This window comes from Physella acuta, unplaced genomic scaffold, assembly GCF_028476545.2.
Source record: "Physella acuta isolate Inbredline_101_S28 unplaced genomic scaffold, ASM2847654v3 ptg000334l, whole genome shotgun sequence".
NCBI lineage: Eukaryota > Metazoa > Mollusca > Gastropoda > Physidae > Physella > Physella acuta.
The window spans coordinates 117,501-143,090 of record NW_026731853.1 but is presented as its reverse complement, the minus strand read 5'-3'; the positions used below and the strand labels follow the sequence as shown (position 1 = coordinate 143,090).

The following is a 25,590-nucleotide window of genomic DNA, read 5'->3' as shown; positions in this document are numbered from 1 at the left end:
CCACAATACATACTTTACACCTGATGTAGATTTAAAACAGGATTATTCAAAACAGGTGATAATAAATAATAAAAACTAAATTTTTAAAGATTTAATTAACTTGCATAAGCTAGACTCAGTGTAAATTTCCCTCTGGTATCCATGGATGATTCTTTTCTTCCACTATCAACCCCAAAGAGATTAATTTTACCTTAAAGAAAAGAAAAATATACTTAATAAGACGTAACTATTACAAGATATTATTTTTACAATGCTATCTCAGTTAACAAAGGATCGGGATTGCTCTTTTTTAAAACTTTGATGAACAAACAAAAAGCAGAGAATGAACTGCCTAGCTGGATGTTTTGAAAAGTTTACAAAAAAAATGAAAACAGATTTCACAAACAATAACTGTACAAAAAGAGCTGAGGCTAATGTTCTCTACAATGACATTAACTAAACCACACTTGGGAATGGATTAGGTTCATTAGCCACTGTGCAATTGAAAAATTAAAAATTCTTTCTAGTTCACCTTTTTAGGCTTAAGGGTGAATGGTCTATTTTCTTTATTGAAAAGAATAGGATTTTCAAAAGAAATAAGAAAACATTTATGTCCAAAGTAATATTAGATTAAATTCCACAAACCCGTGTGACTGCCTGATGCTAAGAATCGTGAGTCAGGCGAAAAGGCAATGGTCCAGGCATCAACTAGAAACAAATAGTTTATAGTTATTTCAATAGAGCTAATAGATAGTCGGTGGTCAAACAGATTTTAAACTAAGAAACAACTTAGGAAATTCAGGAATATATATATATATATATATATATATATATATATATATATATATATATATATATGACAATTTTTTTGTTTTGCAGTTCAATAGATATCTCTGCAAATAACCCAGTGGAAGTTAAATTATCACAGACTAAGTAAACTTTTCAAAAAAATGATTTAGAAATTACTAAAAAGATAATTTTATTTTGTTTTTAGGAAAATAAACATGAAACAAGAAGAAAAATAACCCCTTAATTAAGATAAAATAGATGTTTCTTGTTTGCTTTACAAAATGATTTATGAATCACAGACAGATAATACTCACCGGGACCTGCGTCTATACTTTTAGCCAGTTTTCCACTTTCCAAATCCCAAATTCTGACATGACTGTCTAAACTACTGGATGCTGCCACTATTTAATTTAAGGAAACTAGTAATATTTTATTAATTAATTCACCAAGCAGAATAATTATCCGATTTAACAACAAAGCATGTAGGCCTATCTATATATTTACACACGTATTAGACTGTGGTTACTGTGACTGTACTTTGTTTTATGTGGAAGACCAGGGCACAATTATTAACTGGCCCCTACCCACAGAGACCAGTTTGGCATAGTTAATCCTGCTGACATGGCTCTGGGTGTTACTAATACTAAGACACAACAAAACTTCAAGTTTAACAAATGTCTTTTTTATATTATTTATTCTATAATGAAATCAAGATTAACTTCTTATGAAGGTTTACAACTAAATATTCTATTTCCAAACAGGAATTGAATAAGGTATGATGAATGATTTTGAAACAAAGGTAATTATTTTATAACTGAACTAAACTATCATTCTAATTTAAATGTTATATCATCTGGTCAAAATTAAGTATCATTTAGCTAAAAAAAAGCCTAATGCAAAACCTGTTGTATATTTTCCTCAAATGGTGAAACTAATGTATCTCTATATACATCTACTTTTGTGTATGTGTTTAAGAGTAAATATGTGTAAGCATAATATATGGATTTTATATATGACATTTATATGTAATAGACATTAAACAAAAATGAGCAAAAAGGCTATAAATGTTAGTCTATTTTGAAAAGGATACATGATCCATCTGCGTTAATATCTACTGAGACAACTCCAAGTTGATGCCCTTCAAGTGTGTGTCGAAGTTCTAATTTGTTGTCCTTACTAGAAGAATACATTTAAATATGATAATGACTTACATCAAAACTGTTTACAATTATAGTATAGAGAAATATATTTACAACTATATAACTATTAAGTATAATTATAAAAAAAAAGGTCTAGATTCTCAGTACATTAGTTTCTAGTATAATAAAATTGCAACTCAACTTCTTTCTGGGTGCGGTGGGGTGTAATTTTGTGACAATGTGTGATAATGGTAAGGGGAGATCAAATAGTGTGATGATATGCTTCTGCATTTAAAAAAAAAACACCTAAAGACTGAATTTTAGACATTATTTTGAGTTTTAAAAACGGTTTTAATTAAGTGTAATAGAAACTGATTAATATACTCTATGTTGACAGAGCATAGTCAATATTTAAGATGTGTAAAAATAAATTAAAATGCTGTTTTGCAGAGGGTTGTAAATAGAGGCTGATGTGACATCATTATTGAAGGGGTGGGGGTGAGGTAAGACTTGACTTTTTGTAATATTGTTTGACAAAAGGGAGAGGGGATGTAAAAAATGTAAAACCTTTAATTGTTATTTAAAAAAAAACTAATTTTTAATAGTGACAAATTATTCATCTACTTAGCAGTAATTCATCAAAAACAAAATCTGAGAACTAAAATCGATTTTGTGTAATGTTTTACACCCAGTTAAATACAAATTAAGAAATAGATACTTTTATTCACTACTATTTTTGCAAAACCCAAAATAACATTTTATCATGTACAGGGCAGTGATTTCCACAAACCATTTCCAAACTTTAACATAGTCATCTATTGAGCCAGTAACAATTATTTCGGAGTCACTGGGGTCACGTTCATTTTTGCCAAAAGCACAGCTCCAAATGCTGTCATCGTGTGCTGTAAAAAAAGTATCACATTATTAAAAAACAGTATCCATTAAACTGTCTATAAAGAACGTTTACATTTACTATTTTAGTATTTATCCTTCTAACACAAAAATCAGGATAAAGATATTTAAAATAAGATAACTAAAACTGTTTCTAAATCAATAAAAATTTATTAACCTCCACAGACAGTCATTATTTGAATATCCTCAATCACAAACAGAAAACAACCGCAAATTTGAATTTTTTGTAATCTTATATGAAATTTTGTAATTCATCTACCATTTAAAAGGAAATAACTTGCTTAACATAATTGCTTTTGGAACTAGTCCTCGATATTGCTTCGTTGAGGAGGAGATACGACTTAAAGCTGCGGACACACATCCATTCATACATCCAGAAATGACGGGTTAATAAACGTGCGCTAAAAAGTGAAAGTAACACTGCATGATTGAGGTTTAGCGGTCAAAAGTAGGAAATGGGTCTAGATTAAATTATAGATATCGGGTCTCACTTTAGTCTGTGTGATCTACAAATGCGAGCATTGTTGCTTTTAGACTTTTACCCGGGGAGAGGGTGGACACTGGTAAATATTTATTTTCTATATAATATAAATTCTATTTTTGTTCGAGGGGGCAGTAGATGGTCTTTGGGGGGGGGGGGGGGGGGGAGGGGTGTGTTGCCTGAAAGAAACCAAATGCAACTTTTGTCAAGTTTCAGCATAGGTGCAAGGTTTAGGGGTATGACGACGACTATATTGTATGAATGTGCAGTAACTACATGTATATCAAGGTTACGAGATAAAGTATTATGGCAATGTCTACATTTAGTGTCTATACACAAAATTTTATGACATCATTGATTGTTGAATTAAAAAATAGAATTGAGAGTCGAATGCTGAAAACGATACACAATAATGACATCATTGATAATAGAGACAAAAAAATTAAACACCTAATTTATTTGTCTAATTTTAGAAGTGAATGTAAATATAAAAAAAAAACAAGGAAAAGCAATATATAGTAAGCGTTAGTATCAGGATTAAGGATAGGGTTATTAGGTGTTTTATCTCAAGTTAAATATTTCCGAATCTGGTTAAAATGCTGATTCTGGATAAAAATCAGTTTTCAATAACATTTTTCATTTCCTGTTAAATTTGATGTTGAGGTGGTGGATTTGGTTTACAGAAAAAAACTATCTACCTAGCGCCCGTTGTATTTCTCCCTGAACGGGCCATTTATCTAGTATATAATATATTCCTATTAAATGTAATGAATCATTTTCACTTACCTTGCTCCTGCTTAAAGACAATTGTTTGCTGAAAAAAAGTTAAAAATGTATTTTAAAATGATAAACTTTATTCAGGCCTGAAAATTACCTGCACATTTTATATTCTAACATTCTTTTTATTACAATTTCCAGAGTCATCTTTGTTAGGTAATATGATAACTATACTAGCCCCATATTTTCTGTACCATTTCTTGAATTATAATTAGGAGTTAATGAGTTTCTGTTTTCAAAATGTAAACACATTTTAATATGCCTCATAGCTTTCTTAATAGGCTTGGAAAGTCTATGTAATCATAATTTATTTATAGTGGTTTATAGTATTTATAGTGGTTTATCTATATATATAATTCTACAATCGTCATGCCAGGTCAAATTAGTGACGACTAATAGGGGCAGATAATTTAGTTTTTAACCCTTTGAGCCCTGGCCTCCCTGGCCTAATTTCTCCTATTTCCTGAGCTCCCAGGGCCAAACCAATTTTCACTTATCTGCTTCTAACTTTGCCTATAACTTTTGAACCGTTTGAGATAATCAAGCCAAATTTGGTATCCAGACTCAGGATCAAACAACAATGCAGCAAGATTCTGAAATTCTTTATTTGTTTACATTGTATGAACAGAACAATGTATATAAAACGAACACGTAATTATTGTTTTAATAAAACATAGAAGAAACAAATTTACATTTAGTAATTGTTTTGTTATTATTGATACCTGGCCGTACTAGTTCATAGCCAGAAGTCCACTTTTGTGTGATAACTTTCAAAACAGTTATCACTGCCGGACCCGATGCAAAGAAAAACTTCGCATGTTTTGCACCAGTAAACAGTTGTTTTTTTCGTTTCGGCAAGTCTTTGTCCTTGGCACCACGTGCATCATAACGTACATTGTCACTGTCAATTTCAATGTCACTGAGTTCAGTCTCAAATTCAACGTCACTATCATCACACTATAGACCAGGAATATTATCTTCTTCATCAGAATCAATAAGTAGTTGTATTGCCTGAGATGCAGTCATTCTACTTCTTTTGTTGATATTTCGATCTTTTGCTTCATCTTTTGCACCAACTTTATGTGCTGAAGTTGATGTCTGTGGCTCAGCTTTTCGTTTCGGCGGCATTGCTACGAAATGTAAACACTTTCACTTTTCCTAAAATCTATTTTTAGAATCATAATCACACACTAAAAAGACATATGCGCAGTTTTAGTCAGTCTTCCGCTAATTATATTTAATTAGACGGTATATCGGCCGCTAGGAATATGACGCTATGTCATCGGGCCGGAAAACCGGCTTTTCGGACATATATGCCTATTGTTGAAGCCGGTTTACCGGCCTGGCGGGCTCAAAGGGTTAAAGCGATTTGAAACTAAGGGGAGGTAATAAGTTCTGCTTGATCTTTTCATTGTCATCTGTAAACTGTCGTCACGGACGGATGGGGGGTGGGTGGGTAGAGTGGAAAGTGAGGGTGAGGATAATCGTCTTTCACTAACTACTAATGGCATTTTAAAGCAAAATATTTTCAGTCGCAGCATTGGTAGTGTCTAATTCACAAATTATGAATTACTGAAAAGTAGGAATTAAAACAACTATGTCCCAGGTCAGCTCGTTTATATTAAATAATATAACATACCCCATTAGCACAACAACCTGACTCAACTAATACAAGTTAAAATGTGTTAACTAAATTACTAGTAATTTTTTAAAATATTTCTAGCCTTAGTAAAACCGGAAGCCATTTTGTACTCATTTCACAAATGTTGTAAAATATTCAACTTTGGTTGAAAATATGCTTTCTTGCAACAACAATTTGAAATCAGCTTTTCAAGCCTATTATCTCCTCCGTATTTATTTCACTTAGAATCAGAAGCACTAAAAAGTTTTGCATTCAGTTTTCCAATTTTATCCTTCTTTCAAAATGGGGGTATCATATTTAAACTTTACAGGTATTTCTTTTTGAAATTTTTCCAGTTGATATCACACACCATCTGAATTTTAATTTAGCAACTTTTCCTCAGGCAATTTATCTATTATATACACACTTGACTTTTTTACAATAACAACACTTCCTCTATGAACTCTATGCTCCATTTACAAAAAGTAAAAACTTTATTAAGTCCACAAGAGATAAAAACAGCTAAAGTATAGCCAAAATTTTAATACAGTAGCAGTGTAGTCAAATAGGCAAACTTAATGCAGCGTCAAATAGTAAAATAGTGATATGCCGCTATATTAAAAGTGTTCAGCTGTTATAAATGAAAAATGGCCCGAGTCCAAAAAGCTACTTTTAATTTTTTAAATTAAATTAAATCTTGCAGTATTACATAGGCCTACTAAGTAGTTAGACGAACTATATCTAAAACTAAGTAGATTTATTATTATTATTATTAGTATTATTAATTAATAGGGCATAGGCCTATTTAATTTAGAATTTAGTTAAGGGAAATAACCCTTTATCTTATTTGGTTGTTAGTCCTGTGGGTTGGCAATTTGTAAAGTTACATTGTGCTCTTGTGAGTGATGGTTGCCAGTTTTCCCATGTCATGTGACCTCTGTGAATCTGGGGAGTTTATGATATCATTACAGCGTAAAGTGTCATGGGTTCAATATCCAGTGTGCTGATAATCGCTTGTCAAAGATAGTAGCAAGTATAGGCCTAAAGGCAACAAATCATTTTATTGTCTGTAGTTTGCAGCTAATGTTAACAATGTTATACCTTTACATGCAGTATTTTTATTACTGCAAGTCATTTTATTAATTAGCTGACAACTTAAACAGGCATGGTTTTTGTTTGCATATTTAATAGTACAGCATATTGTCAGGAAAAAAGATTTTGTGTAGATCTAGTTATATAAATCTCTTTTGATATTGGCTTATTACATCGTGATTATGGGCCTGATGTGTATTGGCTACAAAGACTATTCAAGTATTTTAATAGATTGTAATCAGGGGCAGATTAAGGCTGAAATTTTTTTTTTGAAATGAAAAACAATAAGTAAACAAATGCTAATGAAAATACGCTAGTATCCAAGATAGGACAAAAAAAAGTCAAATGATGGGGAATTTGCAAAAGAATTTATACACGTTAGCCTTTGTATTAGGTGGCTCAATTCGTTCTAATTATAATATTCTAACAATAATGTCCTCTTTCACGTCGGCAGAATTTGCATTCACATTTTTTTCATTAGAGTGAGTTGGATTTCTTTTCAAATTACCTCGCCTGGCAAAATTATAAAAGATTTTAATTAATTAGTTTTTTTTTAACCTTCTGCTATTAAAATGTATCCAATTTTTCTAGTAATCTAAGCGAAAGTATTATTTGACATTGATCCGTTTAATATATTATAGCAATGTGCGTTTATTTAATATTTTATGCAGTTATCCAAGAGAATAAAAACAGTGACAACAATACAAAAATTTTTAATCGTTATATAAATAAACCCTATCCAACTATTTACAATAAGTTACTGCGATGCCAGTAATAGCACATGGCCATGATTTGTTTGCTTTAATGATATATAACGGAAGGAAGGAAAGACAAACACACTACCAGATACGTTATATTATAGACTAGCAGCATACCCGTGCGTCGCCACGGTATATCTTTTTTAAATGTACCATAAATGTACCAACTTGGAAACAGAACAAAACTAAACACAAAAGAAAACACAAAAACAATGCTAACAAACACAATGCAAACACAAGTGAAAATGCAAACACAACACACAAACGAAAGAACAAACACAACACTCATAACATAAACACAACTTAAATGCAAATATAAATGGATAGTGCTCAGTCTAGCTCACAAATCGCACCCTGTACGAGTGCCGGCGGGCGTGCCTGATTCAGTGAATGACTATAAAACCCCCAGCTTGTCCGCAAAAGGAAAGATAAAATAATAATTAGCAAACAGTGTATAAAATAAATAAAAGGCAGTATTTAGAATATCCTTGTTTTACCTACCATATTGCACTTTATCAATTCATGCATTTTTTTTCAGTTATTTAAATTTTTAAAAATTACAATAGTTTCATGACTAAAACAATTGCACACATAATGAACGTGATGATGCATGTATAATGTTGCGGAATAGTTGATAAGAAATTATCATTAATAAACAGTACGTTCAGTGAATAAAATAAATAAAAGATAGCCTTTCATCAATCCATGCTAATTATAATATTCCAACAACAATGTCCTCTTACACTTCTACAGAATTTGCATTCACATTTTGCTAATTATACTATTCCAACAATAATTCCTCTTGGAGATTTTGCATTCACTATTTTTACTTTCTCAAATATATGAAGTATAGAGAAAGTATTGTAAACGTGCAAAAAAAAAATGTTTTTTACAAATCTCGACGTTTTACACCTCACTGATACGGAAAAACATAATTTTGCTATCTTGTCCGTATGTCTGTGTGTGTGTGTCTGTGTGTAAACACGATAACTTGAGTACCGTTACAGCTAGGTTGATGAAATTTCATATATAGGTATTTTATCAAAATCGTAGATCCGTATCAACTTTTTGAGCGATTTCCGATAACTGAAAGTGGTACTTTTTCTACTTTGAATTTTTCAAAAGCCTATAACTTCAGTACTATTTCAGATAGATAAATGAAATTTCACATGTAAGTAAAAGATCTAATTCTCTACCTTGTATAAAATTTTGAGTAAATTCCGTTGAACGGTAGTACTAATTTACGCTATTTCCGATTTCTCAAAAAATGCATGTAAATTTATAAAGTACTAATAATATTGCGCATTATTATGCACATTTTGTTTTGGCGTTCGCTTGGTGCGCAATTCTTTTTTCTACTAGATTTTATTCTATTTTTAAAAGTTTAAATAAACAAAAGTCATGTCTATATTCCAAGTTGTCATCCCACAGTAGTGTTATATAAGAATATTCGAGAAAGTTTAGGGGAGATCACTCCCTGTTTATTTTTATTAGAGTGAGTTGAATTTATTTTAAAATTACCTCCCTTGTCAAAATTAAGAAAACAGCTTATTAATTAATTAGTTTTTTCTACCCTGCTGTTATTAACATGTATCCACTTTTTCTAGAAAGTGATATTTAACATTGATTCGTTTAATATGTTTTAGCAATTTGCATGTATTTAGTATTTAGTTATGTGAAAGAGTATAAACAGTGGCGACTATGAAATAGGTCGTTATATAAACAAACCCTTCTCTATTACTTATAATAAGACACTGGGACGCAAGTAAAAAGCATGACATGTGACGTGTTTACCTTTATGGTTCCAAAATTTATAGTGATGACGGAAGGAAGGTCTTACACACTACCACCAGTGTTATATTATAGATTATAGATGCCTGGGTAAGAGGTGATGACAGGTGGTATTTATACGTAAGTGTGTGCAAGTGTTTGAAGTTTTGAAAAAAAAATTGAAGCTTGTGATGCAAACATTAAAACTTAAAAAGTGAAAACCAACAATTAGGTGGTAAATTTGGGGGCCCCCAAAAAAATCGGGAGCCCCTAGCTGCAGCTGAAAGGGCTTAATCGGTAACTGATTGTAATATTTAGTGTAATATTGGCACAAGTGTAACCTATTGTTTCCTTATTTTTTATGTCATGTTAGTCATGTCCTATATGTCATGTCATTCAAGTCAACCATTTGAATAAATGTTCACTGGTATACACACTAAACCTCAGTGGGTGATCATCTCAGGTCCGGGAAAAATTGTGAGACCCGAAACACAAAATGGTGAGGCGGTAAAATGCAAGGAGAAAAATGTTAAACATTATTGTTTAATAGCGAGAAATAATGGGGTAAAAATTGGAACATCAGATTCATTGGAACTGAAATACATTTGCAGCAAAATTATAACAATAACAATTACAATTTAAGTCTGCATCAAAGTTTATATAGCCTATCCCTATAGCTATAGCCGCAGTTATAGGCCTATTAAACTTAAATTTAAAGTATTATTTTGGGGGCCTACTATTATTAAACTTTACTAGATCTAGGTCTAGGAATCTATATCTAGTAATCTATCGTTTTAGGTATGTAAAATCGGCCGAGACTAATAGTGTGAAAAAAGGTGACTCATTAAATTTTGGCCAAGACTCTGAATAGCCCCAATACGGCTATTCACAGTCGTCTGTCATTTCATGCTAAATACGACTGGGAATAATATTTTACAAATAAAAGCATTTATTGTGACTGGGGAGTGAGGTATAGATTAAGAGAGCAGTGCTATTTTTATTTTGTTACATTTTTATAAAAAAGTTACTACGGTTCAAGTTTAGTTTTAGACTCAAATCAGACATATCTGCTCCAGGCTACGTAGTAGTACTTGGGTCATAATAGATTATCAATTATGCACTCTAAATCTATACTAGACAAATAGATCTAGTAATTTTCAAATAAATAATACTAATTAATCAGTTTAGTTGGTTGTTCACATTGCTATTCAATTATCAATTACCATTAAAAATTCACATTATCACATAGAATAAATAATATCAGGTGAAATAGGATGTCCTTTCTCATCAGCTATAATTCAGTTTCCATCACACTTTTGTGTTTTTTCTCTTAGCAAAAATCTACGGGATATGCCAACAATTACGTCACAAACGAAAAAAAATTAACGCTTCCATGAGTAACTCAAGTAACTGGGAAAAAAATTTATAATAAAATTTAGGGCATACATTAAGAGTCATAGGCAAAGCAATAAGGCATCTGATGGGTTTGAACCCACACCTTCTAGATCGACAACCACTCCCCATGTCCGCTCGACCACACATCTTCATACCAAGATGGGTATTTTTAACACTAAATCTAGCACAAACTGTCACGACTGTGAATAGCCCTAATACGGCTATTCACAGTCGACTGTGATCAGACACTTCATTTTACAAATGGCTGCTGTTTATATACTAGCAAATCTTGCAAGCAAACACTGCTGTTTTAAAGTTAATTTCTGGCCTATATTGATATATTTAGCCATTGATTTAGGTTTATTATTCATTTATCTATAATATTTGGGTAAAACCTTAGTTTAGCGTAGTAAATTCCAACGTAGCTAGTAATGTGCGATGAAGGTAACTCATGAACATTTCTTTCATTTGGCCAAATATATGACATGTTTTACATAATATTACAGATAATTGAATAACAAATCACAATCCATAACCAAACCAGTCAAAAATATCCTGGAATAAACTTTAAACGACCCCCGTTCGAGACAACAATGAGTAAATACATGCGGCGGCCATGTTTCAAAAACAAAAAAATTGTCTCTTGCATGTCTGTTGTGTTGATTTTGTGGTTTAATATGGTTGTTTTGTATTGTTTTAATATATGTCTGTATAGTAATTTTTCTTTTTTTCAATATAGTTGATATAAATGACTAATAGACCTTTTCAGACTCAATAGTGTGCATCCAAGACCACAACAATTGTTGGGAGGTCGAACTTTTGAGCACTTTATTTTCAGTAATCAAATCAATATTAGATCGCTCATAAATGATGTCGCTCTTAAGATAGTAATGACAGCATGCATTATTACAGAACAAACATATAAACATATTGTTTCAGATAGAAATTGTGATTTGTGGTGGGGAGAGGTTGAGTAGAACTCAGCGATGTGATTTTGAGACGGGTCAGGTTATTTTTTTTCTGAAAACGGGATGGTTGTGGGAGAAAGACCAGCTGTAGAAGTATGACGCGTGATTCATTGGTGATCTATTATCTCAGTGGGGACGATAGAACTATTAAGAAGGTCAAGAAATGTAAAAAGCATGCTGAGTCGCATTTCTTGAACCCCACCTTTTCATTCCCCCACTTAGCACATCGTCATCGAGTTAACGCTCGCGCGTGACGTCATGTACCGGTACCGCCGATCGGTTGGCTAATTTTATAGAAAAAAAAAAAATCACTGCCGTTTTGACACTTATGCGACGTTTAATTTGATTACTTATGTTGGTGTTCAATTAAACAGCCCCACACACAACTATCACTCGTCCATTTAAACGTACGTGGTTATTTCTGCAAGCTTGCTGTCTTGAGACTTTTGGCCCTTTAAAAATGTATTAAGCTCCCACCGTATAGACTTAGACCACCCATATTAAGTTCCAAAAGAAGCTTGGTGAAAACAGGTTGGCCGTCTGATTTTGAAGCTGCTCTGCGCTTTAAAAAGCACTATAAACGATAAGATGACACTTATATTGAAGTAAATTATAGTTCTGAATCTTGATACATTTAAAGTGATATATTTGAAAATTAAGAACTAGACAGTCAACATTTAAGTCCAAGAAAAAAATTTCCTCAAACGATGGAACATTCCTTAATTTTCGTGGTACAAAGCGCGATAGCCCCATGCTAATTGCCGTATTCCTAACGCCCTGCATTAGACAAGGCTTATTCGTCGGCAGGCATTTGGTGGCAAGCCTTTTTGACGGGGATAATGTGTTGAGGTCATTTAGCTAAATGTCTCAAACTAGCAGGCTTGCATCATTTATGATTGATTCATTTTGAGCAAGGTATACGTAAACTATTGCTTATTTATCGTTATTTTGATTGAACAAAGCATTATAGAGGTATTTTTCCCGTTCACCTCCTTTCATGAGACCGACACGTCATAAATTGCGGAGCCGTCTGAGTTGACGTCTTAAATCTTCACTCCCGTAGCAAATCATATGTGACATCATTTATGGACAACCCCATATCACTCATTTAGGCATTTGATATTGACATTTTGACAAGAAAGGATAACCAAAATGTGTCTGACAGATGGAGACTTGGGATCGACCATAATGATGACACGCACTTAAGGGGTGGAGTGGCTGATTATTTTAGATGATGTTTTACGAGTGAAGCTGGTGGATAATACATTTTGTCTCTTTGTATATATAAATGTCAGCAAACATTTATTGTTGTCAAAATTATGGTTAGAGATCTTAGATAAGGCAGAGTGAAGCATAATTTTTTACATTATGACTTGTGACATTGACAACAAAAATATGACAGAGGTTGGGGTTTAATGAAGGTAAAGAGAAGTAAAAAATGTCATAAGGTACGATAGAATCACTAATTGATGAAAAGAAAAACCTGAAATGAAAATAGTGAACATTCAAATAATAAGAAAAACTCAAACTATATAGTATAGTAATAGTAAGATTAAATTAAAAAAAAAAAATGCTTTAGTTTGTAGGACGGACTATACAACAAGACAATCATATTTAAATACATTTTCATATGAATAGAAATGAAAGGGAAGCTACTCTAAATAACATTTTCTTAAGATGGCTGCTGTTTTTAATAGCAAATTTACTATCTCAAACAGGGTTGATACAAATTAATTTCAGGATATTTAAATTGATTTAACCATAAATGGTGATCTATTACTCAATTATCTGTAGGCCTAATATTTTATCAAAATATACGAAAATATACTCATATTTAATGACATAGGCCCTATTCATTAATTAATTAGGCCTAACTCTCTCCCACATTACTAGTTTTGGCCAAATTTTTAATTTATGACGCTAAACTAAGGATTTACCAATATTTGACACAAATATACCACAATATGCTTCTATTAAAGTAAAGCCTTAACAAAGAGGTAACTTTTTCGTACTATTTTTACTAAATACTAGATACACTAGATAGTTCTAGCCGCGGGCGATTTTTTTATTTTACGTAGGCTACCTTCAACTTAAAACGATGGATTACGTAAATTTAAAAGGTAATCTATCGTTTTGGGTACGTAAAATCGCCCGCGGCTAGTAATGTACGAAAAAGTTACCTCATTGTCAAGGCTTTAATAAAAGTATATTTTGATATATTTGTGTCAAATATTATAGAAATGAATAATAAACCTAAATCAATAGCTAAATATATCAATATACTATATAGGCAAGAAATTAACTTTTAACAGCAGTGTTTGTGAGCAGGATTTCCGGTAATCTATCGTTTTAGCGTAATCAATTCGGTCGTCACTAGTAATGTAGGGATAAGGTAACTAATAAATATGGCTTAAATATGAATATATTTTTGCATATTCTACTAAAATACTAAAGATAATTGAATATTAAACCACATTTAAGGGTTAAATCAATAAAAATGTCATGAAATTAAGGTTTAACAACGATGTTCCAGATACTAAATTTGCTATTAAAAACAGCGGCCATCTTAAGAAAATATTATTTTGAGTCATTTCCCTTTCATTTCTATTTGTATGGAAATGTATTTATGTTTGCTATTAAATACGTTTGTCTTGTGTTTAAATACAAAGCATGCGTTTTTTTTTTAAATTCTGCCCTTTAAACAATTTAATTGCCTGACAATAAACATCAGTTCTACAATTATTATTATGATATGCAATTTTTATGCATAAGAAACTCCCTATTTTTATAGAGCTACCACTACATATCTAATGTTTATTTAAATATTAGTTTGAGTTAATTATTATTGCTTGTGTCATTGTTTGTTTGCCAATTTCATTTCATATTTTCATGCTTTTTTCCTTTAATTAGTTATTAAATCATAAATGACGTCAGTCACGTTTTTTTTTACATATCTTCACCTAAACCCCCCCCCCACTCCCCCCATTTTCGCCGTCACGAAATAGTCGTAATGGCATAAATTACCTTTTTGCCCTGCCTGTTAAAAAGTCAAGCCATAATTCAAACGAAAAAGAATTTTTTTCAGCATTTTTGTATAGGCGAAATACTTAACGTTTCACGTTTCTTACCACTTCCCTTTCCCGCGTAAAACGTCGTCTCAAAATCAGTTACTCCACCCCTTAAGTGCGTGATGTCATTTATGATAAATGTCAAGTCCTAACCTTCAATACACATTTTGAACAACCTTTGTTGTCAAACTGTTGATACCAAATACCCAAAATGAGTTATATGGGGTTGTCCATAAACGATGTCACATATGCTATTCTAATGTGACGTCAAGTTACGCAGGACTGCAATTTATGACCTATAATGAAGGGGTGATCGGGGGGGGGGGGGGGGGGGGATGAGTGACGTCAATTATGGAAGACTTCTATAAAGCTGTGCTCAATGAAAATGAGGAACATAAAGCGTTCGTTTTCATGCATGCTTTTGCTCATAACGAATGATCATAACTATTGCAAGCCTGTTGTCCTAAGCGGTGTTAAAGTTAAACAACCTCAGCACATCATCCCCGCCAAAAAGAGCCTGCCACTAAATGCCTACCGACGAAAATAGGCCGCACTATATTGACTCCAAATGTAATAACTTCTGACAATAAGGCTCAAACCAACTAGCTCCTGGCAACGATATTCGACAAGAATCCTAGACAATTATTGGCTTGCAGGTAAAATTGGACAAAACAGCAAGTTTCGCGACATGGGGCATAACAAAAGATCAACCATTAATTCGACAGCAGCTAATGTAAAAAGCCAGAGCTCAGTATAGGCTTGAGTTTAATATAGAAATAGTGTTAGCAGTGGACGGTGCATTAGGAATACGGCAGTCGGCTAAACGCCCGAGTCCGACGATGTCTGAATATCAAGTTTGTCTTTTATGAAGTGCGGAGCACCTTTAAGATCTGAGCTTAGGGAGGGGGGGGGTCCCTTTTGACACCACCACTATCGCCGCTTATGTCCACATATCAATCTCAAGTTTTGCGTGGAGCTTAATGGGCAGACGAAGGGTATAGGTGGGACTGGGAGCCTAAATGTATATACGGAAGCCGCTGTGTCACAGGCATTTTACAGCCGAACGTCTCAGGACAGCAGGTTGCAGAAATTAAAAGCACGTGAATTTGTATAGTAGAGGGAGCACCGCATGCCACTGTAATAAATTAAACACCAATATAATTTACCGAACTAAAGTCATTTAGATCTATTCGTCAGGCTAAAAGTCGCTAAAGTCTCAACTCCATAGTGCCTGTTTTGATTTTTTTTTAATTACGCGGTATCTCTTTCTTTAACATTAGCCTAATGACTAATGACGTCACGCGCGCCGAGAACTTGGTGACGTTGTGCTAAGTGGGGGATGAAACGGCGGGGTTGAGAAGAATGTGTTTCTTTTTTTAACAGACGAATAAGTGGTAGATTCTAATTCTCCTACGAACTATAGGTTGATCCAGTTTTTTTTTCTAGAGGGAGATATCACCATATATTGGGTGTTTTTTGTTTTTGTAATAATGGATGGTGGGGAGGGGTAAACAACGACTATTGAACAAATAAAAAACCATGTGGTATTCAAATGTAACTAATTAAAATTTAAAACTATTTTTATAAACACAATAATCTTAATTCAGAAAAAGTGTAGGCATAAGACTAATGTCTACAGACAAAATAAACAACTAGGCTTAAATGGATCACCCATAAACAGTGCCGGCACCAGATTATTTAGCGCCCTAGGCAAAACTTATTAAAAGCGCCCCCCCCCCCCCCCCCGCAATTTTTTTCATGCCCCCGTATTATCAGAGGCGTAGCGACCCTTCCAGCGCCCGGGGACAAGCTTACGATTTGCAACCCCCCCCCCACCCTCAAACTTTCAATTTGTTTTTCCAACCCATTTTGGCACCCCCCCCCCCCCCTATGAACAGCGCCCTAGGCGACAGCCTAGTTCGCCTTATAGGTAGCGCCGGCCCTGTCCATAAATGACATCATACTTTTCCCTACGAATTCCCTTTCCCCAAATCGTCACTAAAAGCGAGATGATGATTTAATATCATATCGCAGTTCTACTATACCCGAACGTGTAATCACAATTTCTAACGAAAACGAATATATTGTTCATCATTTTAAAAAAAATATTTTACCCGTCCCATATTTTGAGTCCAACGTCATTTTTGAAGAATATGGACGACCTAATAATTGACAAGTTCATCAGTACAAAAGTCAAAAGGGTTTAATAAATGATGGACCTCCCAAAAGTTTTTGAGATCTTGGATGTACATACATACATACATACATAGCCTTCATTTCAATTGAAATTAAAGATAAGAAGACGGCCCTCTGTACTACTGACATTAAACAAGACAGCTATGCATATTAAACAACAAAGTCAACACAATATACGTACGAATAGACATTTTTATCAAGGGAAACTACTCTAAATTTTATTTGGAAAGATGGCCGCTGTTTTTATCTACTAACATTTATCTCAAACACCTTGTTTAAAGTTAGTTTCATGGTATTTTAAATTTTTTTTGGTCACTGATGTTATTTTAAATCAATTATCTGTTTAATTTTGTAAAATTTGACTTCAATAAACTTATTTAAACAAATATTTTCATCAGTTACCTCTCCCGCACATTACTACTGCGGCCGAATTGATTACGCTAAAACGATAGATTACCGGATTTCCTATATAAACAGCAGCCTAATCGCGGGCGATTTTACGTACCTAAAACGATAGATTACCATTTAAAATTAGTACTTACAGGGTTCATTTTGTAGATTTTTAGATCCAATCAAAATATTTTACAAATTAGGCTATGCGATACAGTTAGATTAGGTCTCTAGATCCACTATGTACTACTATGTATGTAAAACTATGTATTAGTATGTAGATCTAGATCTAGTTATGTGTAGAAATAGACTAAATCATTATGTTCTTAAAAGTCGGGCTACTTTAGCTTGTTTTGTTACTACAGTAAGTTCAAACTTGGATTAGGTTGTTTAATCACCATAACTCAACGAACAATTTGAAACAGCTTTTCCACATGTAGACTATGTTTAAAAATACGATCAAGTGATCAAGCATATCAGTAGAGTAGTTTTTAAGAGAATTATTTCCTTATTTTCACAACTAAAGTGTTGAATTGTTTGAAACGTGTGACATAAATTAAATAGATCTAGAATCTAGATTCTCTATATCTAGATCTGCAGACTAAATTATAAGCATATGTACTAGAAATCTATGTGACTAATAAACATTATACCTAGATTTACGTTTTCTTCAATTAAATATTAAATCACGTCATACCAGTTTAGACGACTTTTACTAAATAAACCTCACGTCCAGAGCCCCCATGTTTCTTTAAGATTTTTTTATCTGCGTGAGGGGGCACTTGAGATTTTCGGGGAGGGAGGGGGCGAACTAAATTTCCCAGGTGCGGACACTGGTAAAAGCATATATTTTCTATATAAATTCAATTTCGTTTTTGGTAATATTTTTACCATTTCAACATTGCTTTTCTAGGGGGAGGTGGGCAGATTTTTGCGTCGATTTTAAAGCGCGGGGGAGGAGGTTCAGAAAGTGTAGAAGCCATTAATTATCGTCTCTAAAAGAAAGATTTTACAAATTGTAATTAAAATTGGTCTATATATTCAGTGTTGTCAATGCTCAGTAGTTCTTTATATTTAAAAAAAAAGAAATTCCTCTTTTAAAAAACAAAACCTTGCAATATGTAGAGTAGTGGAAGGCTGGTGTGTGACTTTATTGGGTGGGGGGGGGGTGCGTTTGAAGAGTTAAACCACTACCCCGCTAAAAAATAGTAATACATAAAATGGTCTGAAACGGACGTCATATCTAAGCAGAAGGGTTCAGAATAATGTTATGATATTTTTCCAGAGGAGTTGGATTATCGTGTTAGAAATAGGGGGGGGGGTTATCTTTCGAAATAGAAATAAACAGCTCATTTTCTTGCTCAGGTATGGTATTTAAACTCTCCGTTACCTAACTTCCGGTTTTGTTGCCAGGTTACATTGTCACAACATGGCGGGCTGACAACAATGTTTATTAAGTAAGCAGCTTTTATAATTGCATCTTTTAAAATATTAGAAAATATTCAATAAGCTAAATAAATCGATAGGTAAAATAAGTTTTACTCATGTTGTATTGTAGCTTGCTATTTCAAATGCTTACAAATATTAAATAACTTAGCCCCAATGACTGACATAGTAGATATATATAATAATCATAATATATTAATTATTATTAATAAGATAGATCTATTCTATATAGGGGTCATCCATAAATGACGTCACACTCGTAGGGGGGAGGGGGGGTCCGTAATTTTGTGACGATGTGTGATGAGGGGGAGGGGGGGGGGGTCAGATGTTGTGACGTCACATTTTTGCATTATAAAAAAGCAATATGTTAGAAAACGAATTTTAGACGTTATTTCGCGTTTTAGATAACTGTTTTAATAAATTGTAATAGTTTAGACAAGATTTTGGAAAAATATCGATGTTTTTAAAAAATTCAACTGCAATTTTGAGGGGGGTTGTAGGTTGAAGTGTGACGTCATTTTAGGGGGGGGGGTCTGGCTTTTTGTGACGACGTGTGACGGAGGGGAGGGGGGGAGGTAAAAATCGTCAAAAAAAGCGTGACGTCATTTATGGATGACCCCATAATACTATAATACTATATACGGTAATCTATCGTTTTAGGTACGTAAAATCGCCCGCGACTAGTAATGTGAAAAACAGGTGACTCCTTAAATTTTAATAACTATTTCACATTTTGAGGAGGATTTATGTTTTGAAAAATACAAAAATGTTTCCTTGTTACTTGTTTCATTTATGTACCTGTTTTTAAACAACTGAATTAAAACTTTTCAGTAATAAATGAAGACTAGCGATGTTTCCAACAGATGCAACCATGCTCATTTACTATAGCAGCCATCATGTTTATTTTTTTTTATAGTAAACTTATAGCACAAGATTCAGGGGAAGCCACTCTAACTTACAGATGGCCGCTTTTTATATAGCAAATCCTGCTCGCAAACACTGCTGTTTAAAGTTAATTTCTTTCATATATTGATATAGGCCTATTGATTTACATTTATTATTCATTTACCTATAATATTTGACACAAATATATCACAATTAAAGCCTTGACAATGAGGTAACTTTTTCGTATATTACTAACCGCGGGCGATTTTACGTACCTAAAACAATAGATAACCCTATATACTATACTATTTATTTAGTATATAGATCTATATAATAATATATAGGGCCTATACTTAATTGGGTATAATGTAGCTAGTTAATTAGTTAATCTAGCAGCTAGATTCTAGCTAGTAGATTCTAGATCAGTTTTTATTTAATATTATATTATTTAAAAATTAAAATAGTAGATGCTTGATTTGAAATAACTTAAGCATTTTAAAATAATTATTAGAGCAAACAAAATGTTGTATATTTTTTAAAGACTTGACAAAGATATTATTACATCGAAAAAATATAATAAACTAACATATAGAACTATTTTCCGACCATTTACCCTCTGTTTACCCAGCTGGGCATTGTGCTGAGTGTATTAAATCTTTTCATGAGCAGGGTCACTGAAACAGGTGAACTCTACCTCACCTGCACAATTTGGCAGTAAGGTTCAAAGGATTCTTTACTAAAGTATGATAAACCTATATATGAATATATAACACTCCACCCCACAAAAATTTTCATACATACAAAATTTGCAGTTATAGATAACTTTAGTAATATTAAGTATTCATATGCACATAGTTTTCATGACTTTGCATAGGCAATGCTAAAATACCACCAGTTTATGATCAATTTACATACAAGATTAATTTTTTAAAAACTATAATGTTGACATTTTTAGCTCTAAAATTGTTGTCCAGAATGTACCAACTGGTACCAACCAGCTGTATTGAGATATATTTTTTCACTGTATAATTAAGAGATTGCTGGCTCAGATTTACACGAAGTTACCACAAGGTGTTCATATCAGCATTGTTAGAGTTTGCTGTGAGAGGCCTCACCTTTTCATACCATTATCACCCACTGTGGGCATTCTACTACCATTATTCACTCCTTATAAGTTAACACTTGGTCACAGACATCTCAATATATTTGACAAGATGTTAATTCTTCCTATTCTAGTCTTTATACAAACATTACTAACATCAGCAGTCTAGTCTTTGAGTGGACTAGTCCACATCAGCAGCATAACCTGAATTCTTTTATTTAATACCTAGTCCCCTAAATCCTATCTTACTTGCTATAGCAACAACGTTCTCACTACCTTATATTCACTATCTCACTATACGTGTCACATCTTCATTCATTCAACATACAATTCACCAATATTCACTCGCACCTATCTATTCTCTCAGAATATGCATCATAACAAGCATTGATATTGATAAAATAGAGGCTAATTCTTTCATTGGAGTGTATGGAACGTATATACTAATTGGATGTAGGCCTATGTATTGAATTTGATTAATTTTTTATTCTTATGGCTAAAACTAGCATTTTAAGAAAATAGCAAATTTCATCAAGTACACATTAAACACTCCAGCTTGGACAGGTAAATCGTGTTGTAAATAAATATATCTTAAAATCTAAGACTATTTGGAAGATATACGTCTTGTTTATTCTATAATTATTAGCAGCACTCTACCATAAAATGTCTTCAAACATCAGCCAACTCGAAAGAATGAATATTGAAAATGGTCAGGGTTTATTTACACATGACAGCCCTTCTAAAGGTGAACAGTTCAGAGCAAAGCTTCATTCTGTTGCTCCTGTCAGTACCCAGGCACAGAAAAACACACTTGTATTTAAAGGTGTTACAAGAGCTCAGGCTAAAAGATTACAGTCACCAGTTTTTTCTCCCGTAACACCACTGGTAAGTTTGAATTCTTTATGCTAAATTGGGCCTATATTTTGTGTAACTGAAATAAAATATAATACATTTTAAAAATGCTAATGGCAGTCTACGTAATAAATATTTTTAAAATTTCATTCACAGCCTGCATTACAGAAATATCAAATGGTAAACAAACCTGAATACATTCACAAAAAGAATTTAGAAACACTTGAGCTGAAGCGCTCTTTAGAAACTGTAAATCACAATGATATAAAAAGAATGAAACGAGCTGGATCTGTAGAGCCCCTTGAAGTAATACCTAATGCACCTGCATTACCCCTAGAGTTGAAAGAAAAACAGGTAAATTAAAAAAAATGTTACTGCCATGTTTAAAGAGACTAGACAATATCCTATCATTTTTTAAATAATCAATAAAAGATTTTTGATTTATTTAATTTTATAGGATGATATGGCTCCAAGACCTATGACACCTAGAGATACAATAAACAATTACCATAAAGGCAAAGTCTACACATCTGATCCAAGTGCTCCTGCTACAACTCGTATGAAATGTATGACTTATCACATTTTATTAGCTACTTTCAATATAAAATTAACACAGTGATTTATTTATTTATTTATTATTATTAGCCTTTTATTTATTTATTTATTATATTATTTATTTATTTCTAAATAATGATCAGTGTTTATCTGTAATGTTCTAAGTACCAACATCCTATTATGGCACACGAGACATGCATCATATTATCTCCATTATTCGAGAAGAGCCTAACGTTGGATTCCTTTACCTAAGTCCTGCTGTGCCAAAATCTTCTGTGAATTACCACTACTATAACCTAAAGTGAGTAAGCTTTTTATTGCTTTATGGTCACAATAAACCATTTCGAGAATTCGCTTACATTTGTTTTAAAAACCTTTGTTGATATTTTATCAGTAAGTCTTACTTGAATTGTAACACTTCCTCTGTAGGGATATTGGTGGCGGTCACCCATCAAGGTTACGTGTGTTCACTAGCTGACCCTAAGTAAAAACAACTCTTTGTTGAGTAATGCCAGTGAGGCACATTTATTTTAATGATGATAATGATGACCATATCTCACTGGTGATGACAATGCTAATAACATGACTGATGTGAATAGTGTGACTAATGTGACAGTTTCATATGGTGGGGTATGATGACATGTGATGACTTAAAGTCCTTCATTAGGTCTATACCCTATTCACTTTTACCAATGTCTACTATAGCAGAACATCAGGAAATGACAGCAGTGTTTCTTCCAGGCTCTCTTTGGAGGGGGGGGGGGGGGAAGACAAAGCCCCTGAAAAATTTGACTCAAAATTTGACAGAAGGAAGAGAATTAGATCTTTTAATTGTATAGGAAATTTTGTTTATTTATCAGTTCTTGGCTTTTGAAAAACTAAAAGTAGAATAAGTTTCCAGTTACAGGAATTCGCTGAAAAGTCGATACAGAAATACAAATTTAATAAAATACTTAATTATGAAATTTCATCAACCTAGCTATCAACTCAAGTTATCATGTTCACAGACACACAAACACACACAGACAGAATTGCTAAGCCCAGTTTTTTCTACTCAATTACATGTAAAACACTGAAATTTTGATAAATCTGGATTTAGAGTTTTTGCCAGATTAAAATAAGTCCCCTATACTCCATATATGATGAAGTACTGAGGTTTAAAATGGTGAAAACTCAAAATTTCATGCAATTTTTTGTGCATGAGTACAATACTTTCTCTATAATCTGTATATGAAAAAGTAAAAAGCCACATTCATTTATCAAATAAAATCTATGTGTTTTTAATAATAATATATTCTGGTTTATTCAGGGTTGTAAGTCATGAGCAAATCAACAAACCAGACTATCTTACCATTAGCCAAAAGGGGGTAACAAGAATGAGAAAAGATGATGAAACTGAATTTATTCTGCTTGATCATTGGGAGCAAGAAGTTTTCTATTTTGAAAAACTAATAAAGGTAAACCAAAATATTAAAGTATTTATTGTTTAAAGCCAAAATTTAATATTGAAAAAACCAGAATTTGACAGTCAATAATCATGTTGTATATTTAAATAGATCAAGACCTTTGCTCTTTTCCGCAAGTGGAAGGCTTTTAGTGTATGGCGCAAAAATGTCAGGTCATCAAAAATTAAAAGCTACAAAAAAAACCTTGATGAAAATCTCTTTATTGTAAATCCTGTAAGTGTTATGATTCTACTTGAAAACTATGTTAAATGTTTATAAATATTTCTCATAAGTTAAGAATAAAAAAAAAACCCTCTTTAACTTGTTATTAAAATAAGCCATTATGCAAATTTAGCGACTTTTTGTTCATTTTACAGTCCTTGAGGCCAGCTCTGTTGAATGTCAGAGAAATGTGTCACAGAATTAGTGAAATGGGATTATGCCACATTGATAAAGACCACACTTACACTTTGACAGAGTTCAGAGAAGCCCAGTTTAATCAACTAAATGATGTAAATTATCTTCCTTTATTGATTCATTGTCCATTTGTTGTGTTGTCTGTTATATGCTGTAACACTCGCAAACAAAATTTTATTTACTACCAGCTAACAAATTTATTTCAAACTTTGACATAATTAGCTGCAAAATTAATTTTCTTTTATTAATTAAAGTTTGGTATTTAGAGTACTATAGAGTTTAGCTTATGGATGATACTGGTGGAGGAGATAGGCAGATTAGTTTTACGCTGTTAATGCTCAATGTTTCTCTCACTTAGATTCACTTTTTAAACTCTTTAAGTTACACTTTACCCCAATTTAATCGAAGGTAACTAAAATTCCCTGAAAATAGTTTAACTTAAATGCTTAATTTTAACACAAATTATAAAAGAAAACCTGTTAAGGAAGTTTTTTCCCCTCCCTTTCAAGTTTTGATATATACAGTTCTTATAATTTTTTTACTTTTTTTTTCATTCTTAGTCAGCACACAATTATATTTTTTCAGGTAGCTGGAAGACTGCAAGATTTTAGAGAATTGGTCAAAGAAGTAGTTAGAAGTGCCTGTAGAACTGCCTTGCTGGAAGCTGGCTTTACACCTGATGATTATTACTTTGATGGTACTGAGACACCAGGAATGTATGGTAATGTATATGAAAATACTTTTTTTCATAAGTACAGCCATGTCTCATGTTAAGTTACAGTGATTGGAATGGTGCATTTTATGTTGAAATTTCAAAGTTTTGTATGTATTAAAAAAATATTTTTAAATTCTTAAAATCATGTTAGAGAATTAAGTTTAAGTGGATCCCAGAAAGATGTGCAATGGAAAAAAGCGCAACAGGAAAAAGTGCTAAAACCAGAAATATGCATACACAGAAAAATGCGGAAACATAGAAAAAAGTGCAAACAGAAATTTGCACACACAGAAAAATGCTCAAAGAGTAAAAAAGTGCAAACAGAAAAATATGCACAAAGAAAAGTGGGTACACAGAAAAATGAGCAAAGAGGAATGTGTGCACACAGAAAACACCCAAATAAAAATTTGCGCACACAGAAAACTACGCACAGATCGCCCACCAACGAAGATTATGGCAATGCATGTTTGAGTTTACACATGCCTAGACAGAAATATTTTATTTCAACGTCTGTATATTTTTTTAAATAATGCTTTTTGACCAAAGGTGATAAGCCCACATGTTTTTTGACCACAGCCAAGGGTTGTCCACAGGCAGTTTGTTCACAGCTGGTGTAGGTCACAGGTTATTTGACCTATGGTGATTTGCATAACCAAGCCTACACATGCACCTACACTTACATATATACCTACATTTACAGCTACACCAAAACCTACCAACGGACCAAATGACTCATCCACACACCATGGCTACCTGTCTGTCCATCTGCCCGTCCATCCATACATCTAAATATCATGCAAATTCTATTGTCATTAGAATAACAGTTTTTTGGTTAACT

The 25,590-nt window shown here is 32.9% G+C and overlaps 2 protein-coding genes across 5 annotated transcripts in view; one reads left to right on the top strand and one right to left on the bottom strand.

Moving 5' to 3' along the window:
- The window catches only part of LOC131940855 (superkiller complex protein 8), a 28,479-nt gene extending 10,743 nt beyond the window's left edge, over positions 1 to 17,736 (bottom strand). The window contains exons 1-7 of the mRNA XM_059299749.1: positions 17,488 to 17,736; positions 4,087 to 4,114; positions 2,698 to 2,809; positions 1,859 to 1,944; positions 1,083 to 1,169; positions 625 to 687; positions 105 to 190 (exon numbers count right to left, since the gene is read on the bottom strand). Coding sequence (XP_059155732.1) covers positions 105 to 190; positions 625 to 687; positions 1,083 to 1,169; positions 1,859 to 1,944; positions 2,698 to 2,809; positions 4,087 to 4,114; positions 17,488 to 17,496 — 471 coding nt within the window. The 5' untranslated portion in view covers positions 17,497 to 17,736. The remainder of the gene's footprint in view (positions 1 to 104; positions 191 to 624; positions 688 to 1,082; positions 1,170 to 1,858; positions 1,945 to 2,697; positions 2,810 to 4,086; positions 4,115 to 17,487) is intronic.
- A 1,000-nt stretch (positions 17,737 to 18,736) lies between these two features.
- The window catches only part of LOC131940853 (dynein axonemal heavy chain 6), a 66,621-nt gene continuing 59,767 nt past the window's right edge, over positions 18,737 to 25,590 (top strand). For 2 of the 4 annotated variants that reach the window (XM_059299743.1, XM_059299740.1), the window contains exons 1-9: positions 18,840 to 18,861; positions 21,415 to 21,653; positions 21,777 to 21,974; positions 22,078 to 22,186; positions 22,341 to 22,476; positions 23,485 to 23,632; positions 23,732 to 23,854; positions 23,998 to 24,132; positions 24,623 to 24,758. In XM_059299743.1, the coding sequence (XP_059155726.1) occupies positions 21,432 to 21,653; positions 21,777 to 21,974; positions 22,078 to 22,186; positions 22,341 to 22,476; positions 23,485 to 23,632; positions 23,732 to 23,854; positions 23,998 to 24,132; positions 24,623 to 24,758 (1,207 nt within the window). In that variant the 5' untranslated portion in view covers positions 18,840 to 18,861; positions 21,415 to 21,431. Of the gene's footprint in view, positions 18,793 to 18,839; positions 18,862 to 21,414; positions 21,654 to 21,776; positions 21,975 to 22,077; positions 22,187 to 22,340; positions 22,477 to 23,484; positions 23,633 to 23,731; positions 23,855 to 23,997; positions 24,133 to 24,622; positions 24,759 to 25,590 lie in introns of those variants that run through there. The other 2 variants (XM_059299742.1, XM_059299741.1) reach the window with 2 other exon arrangements.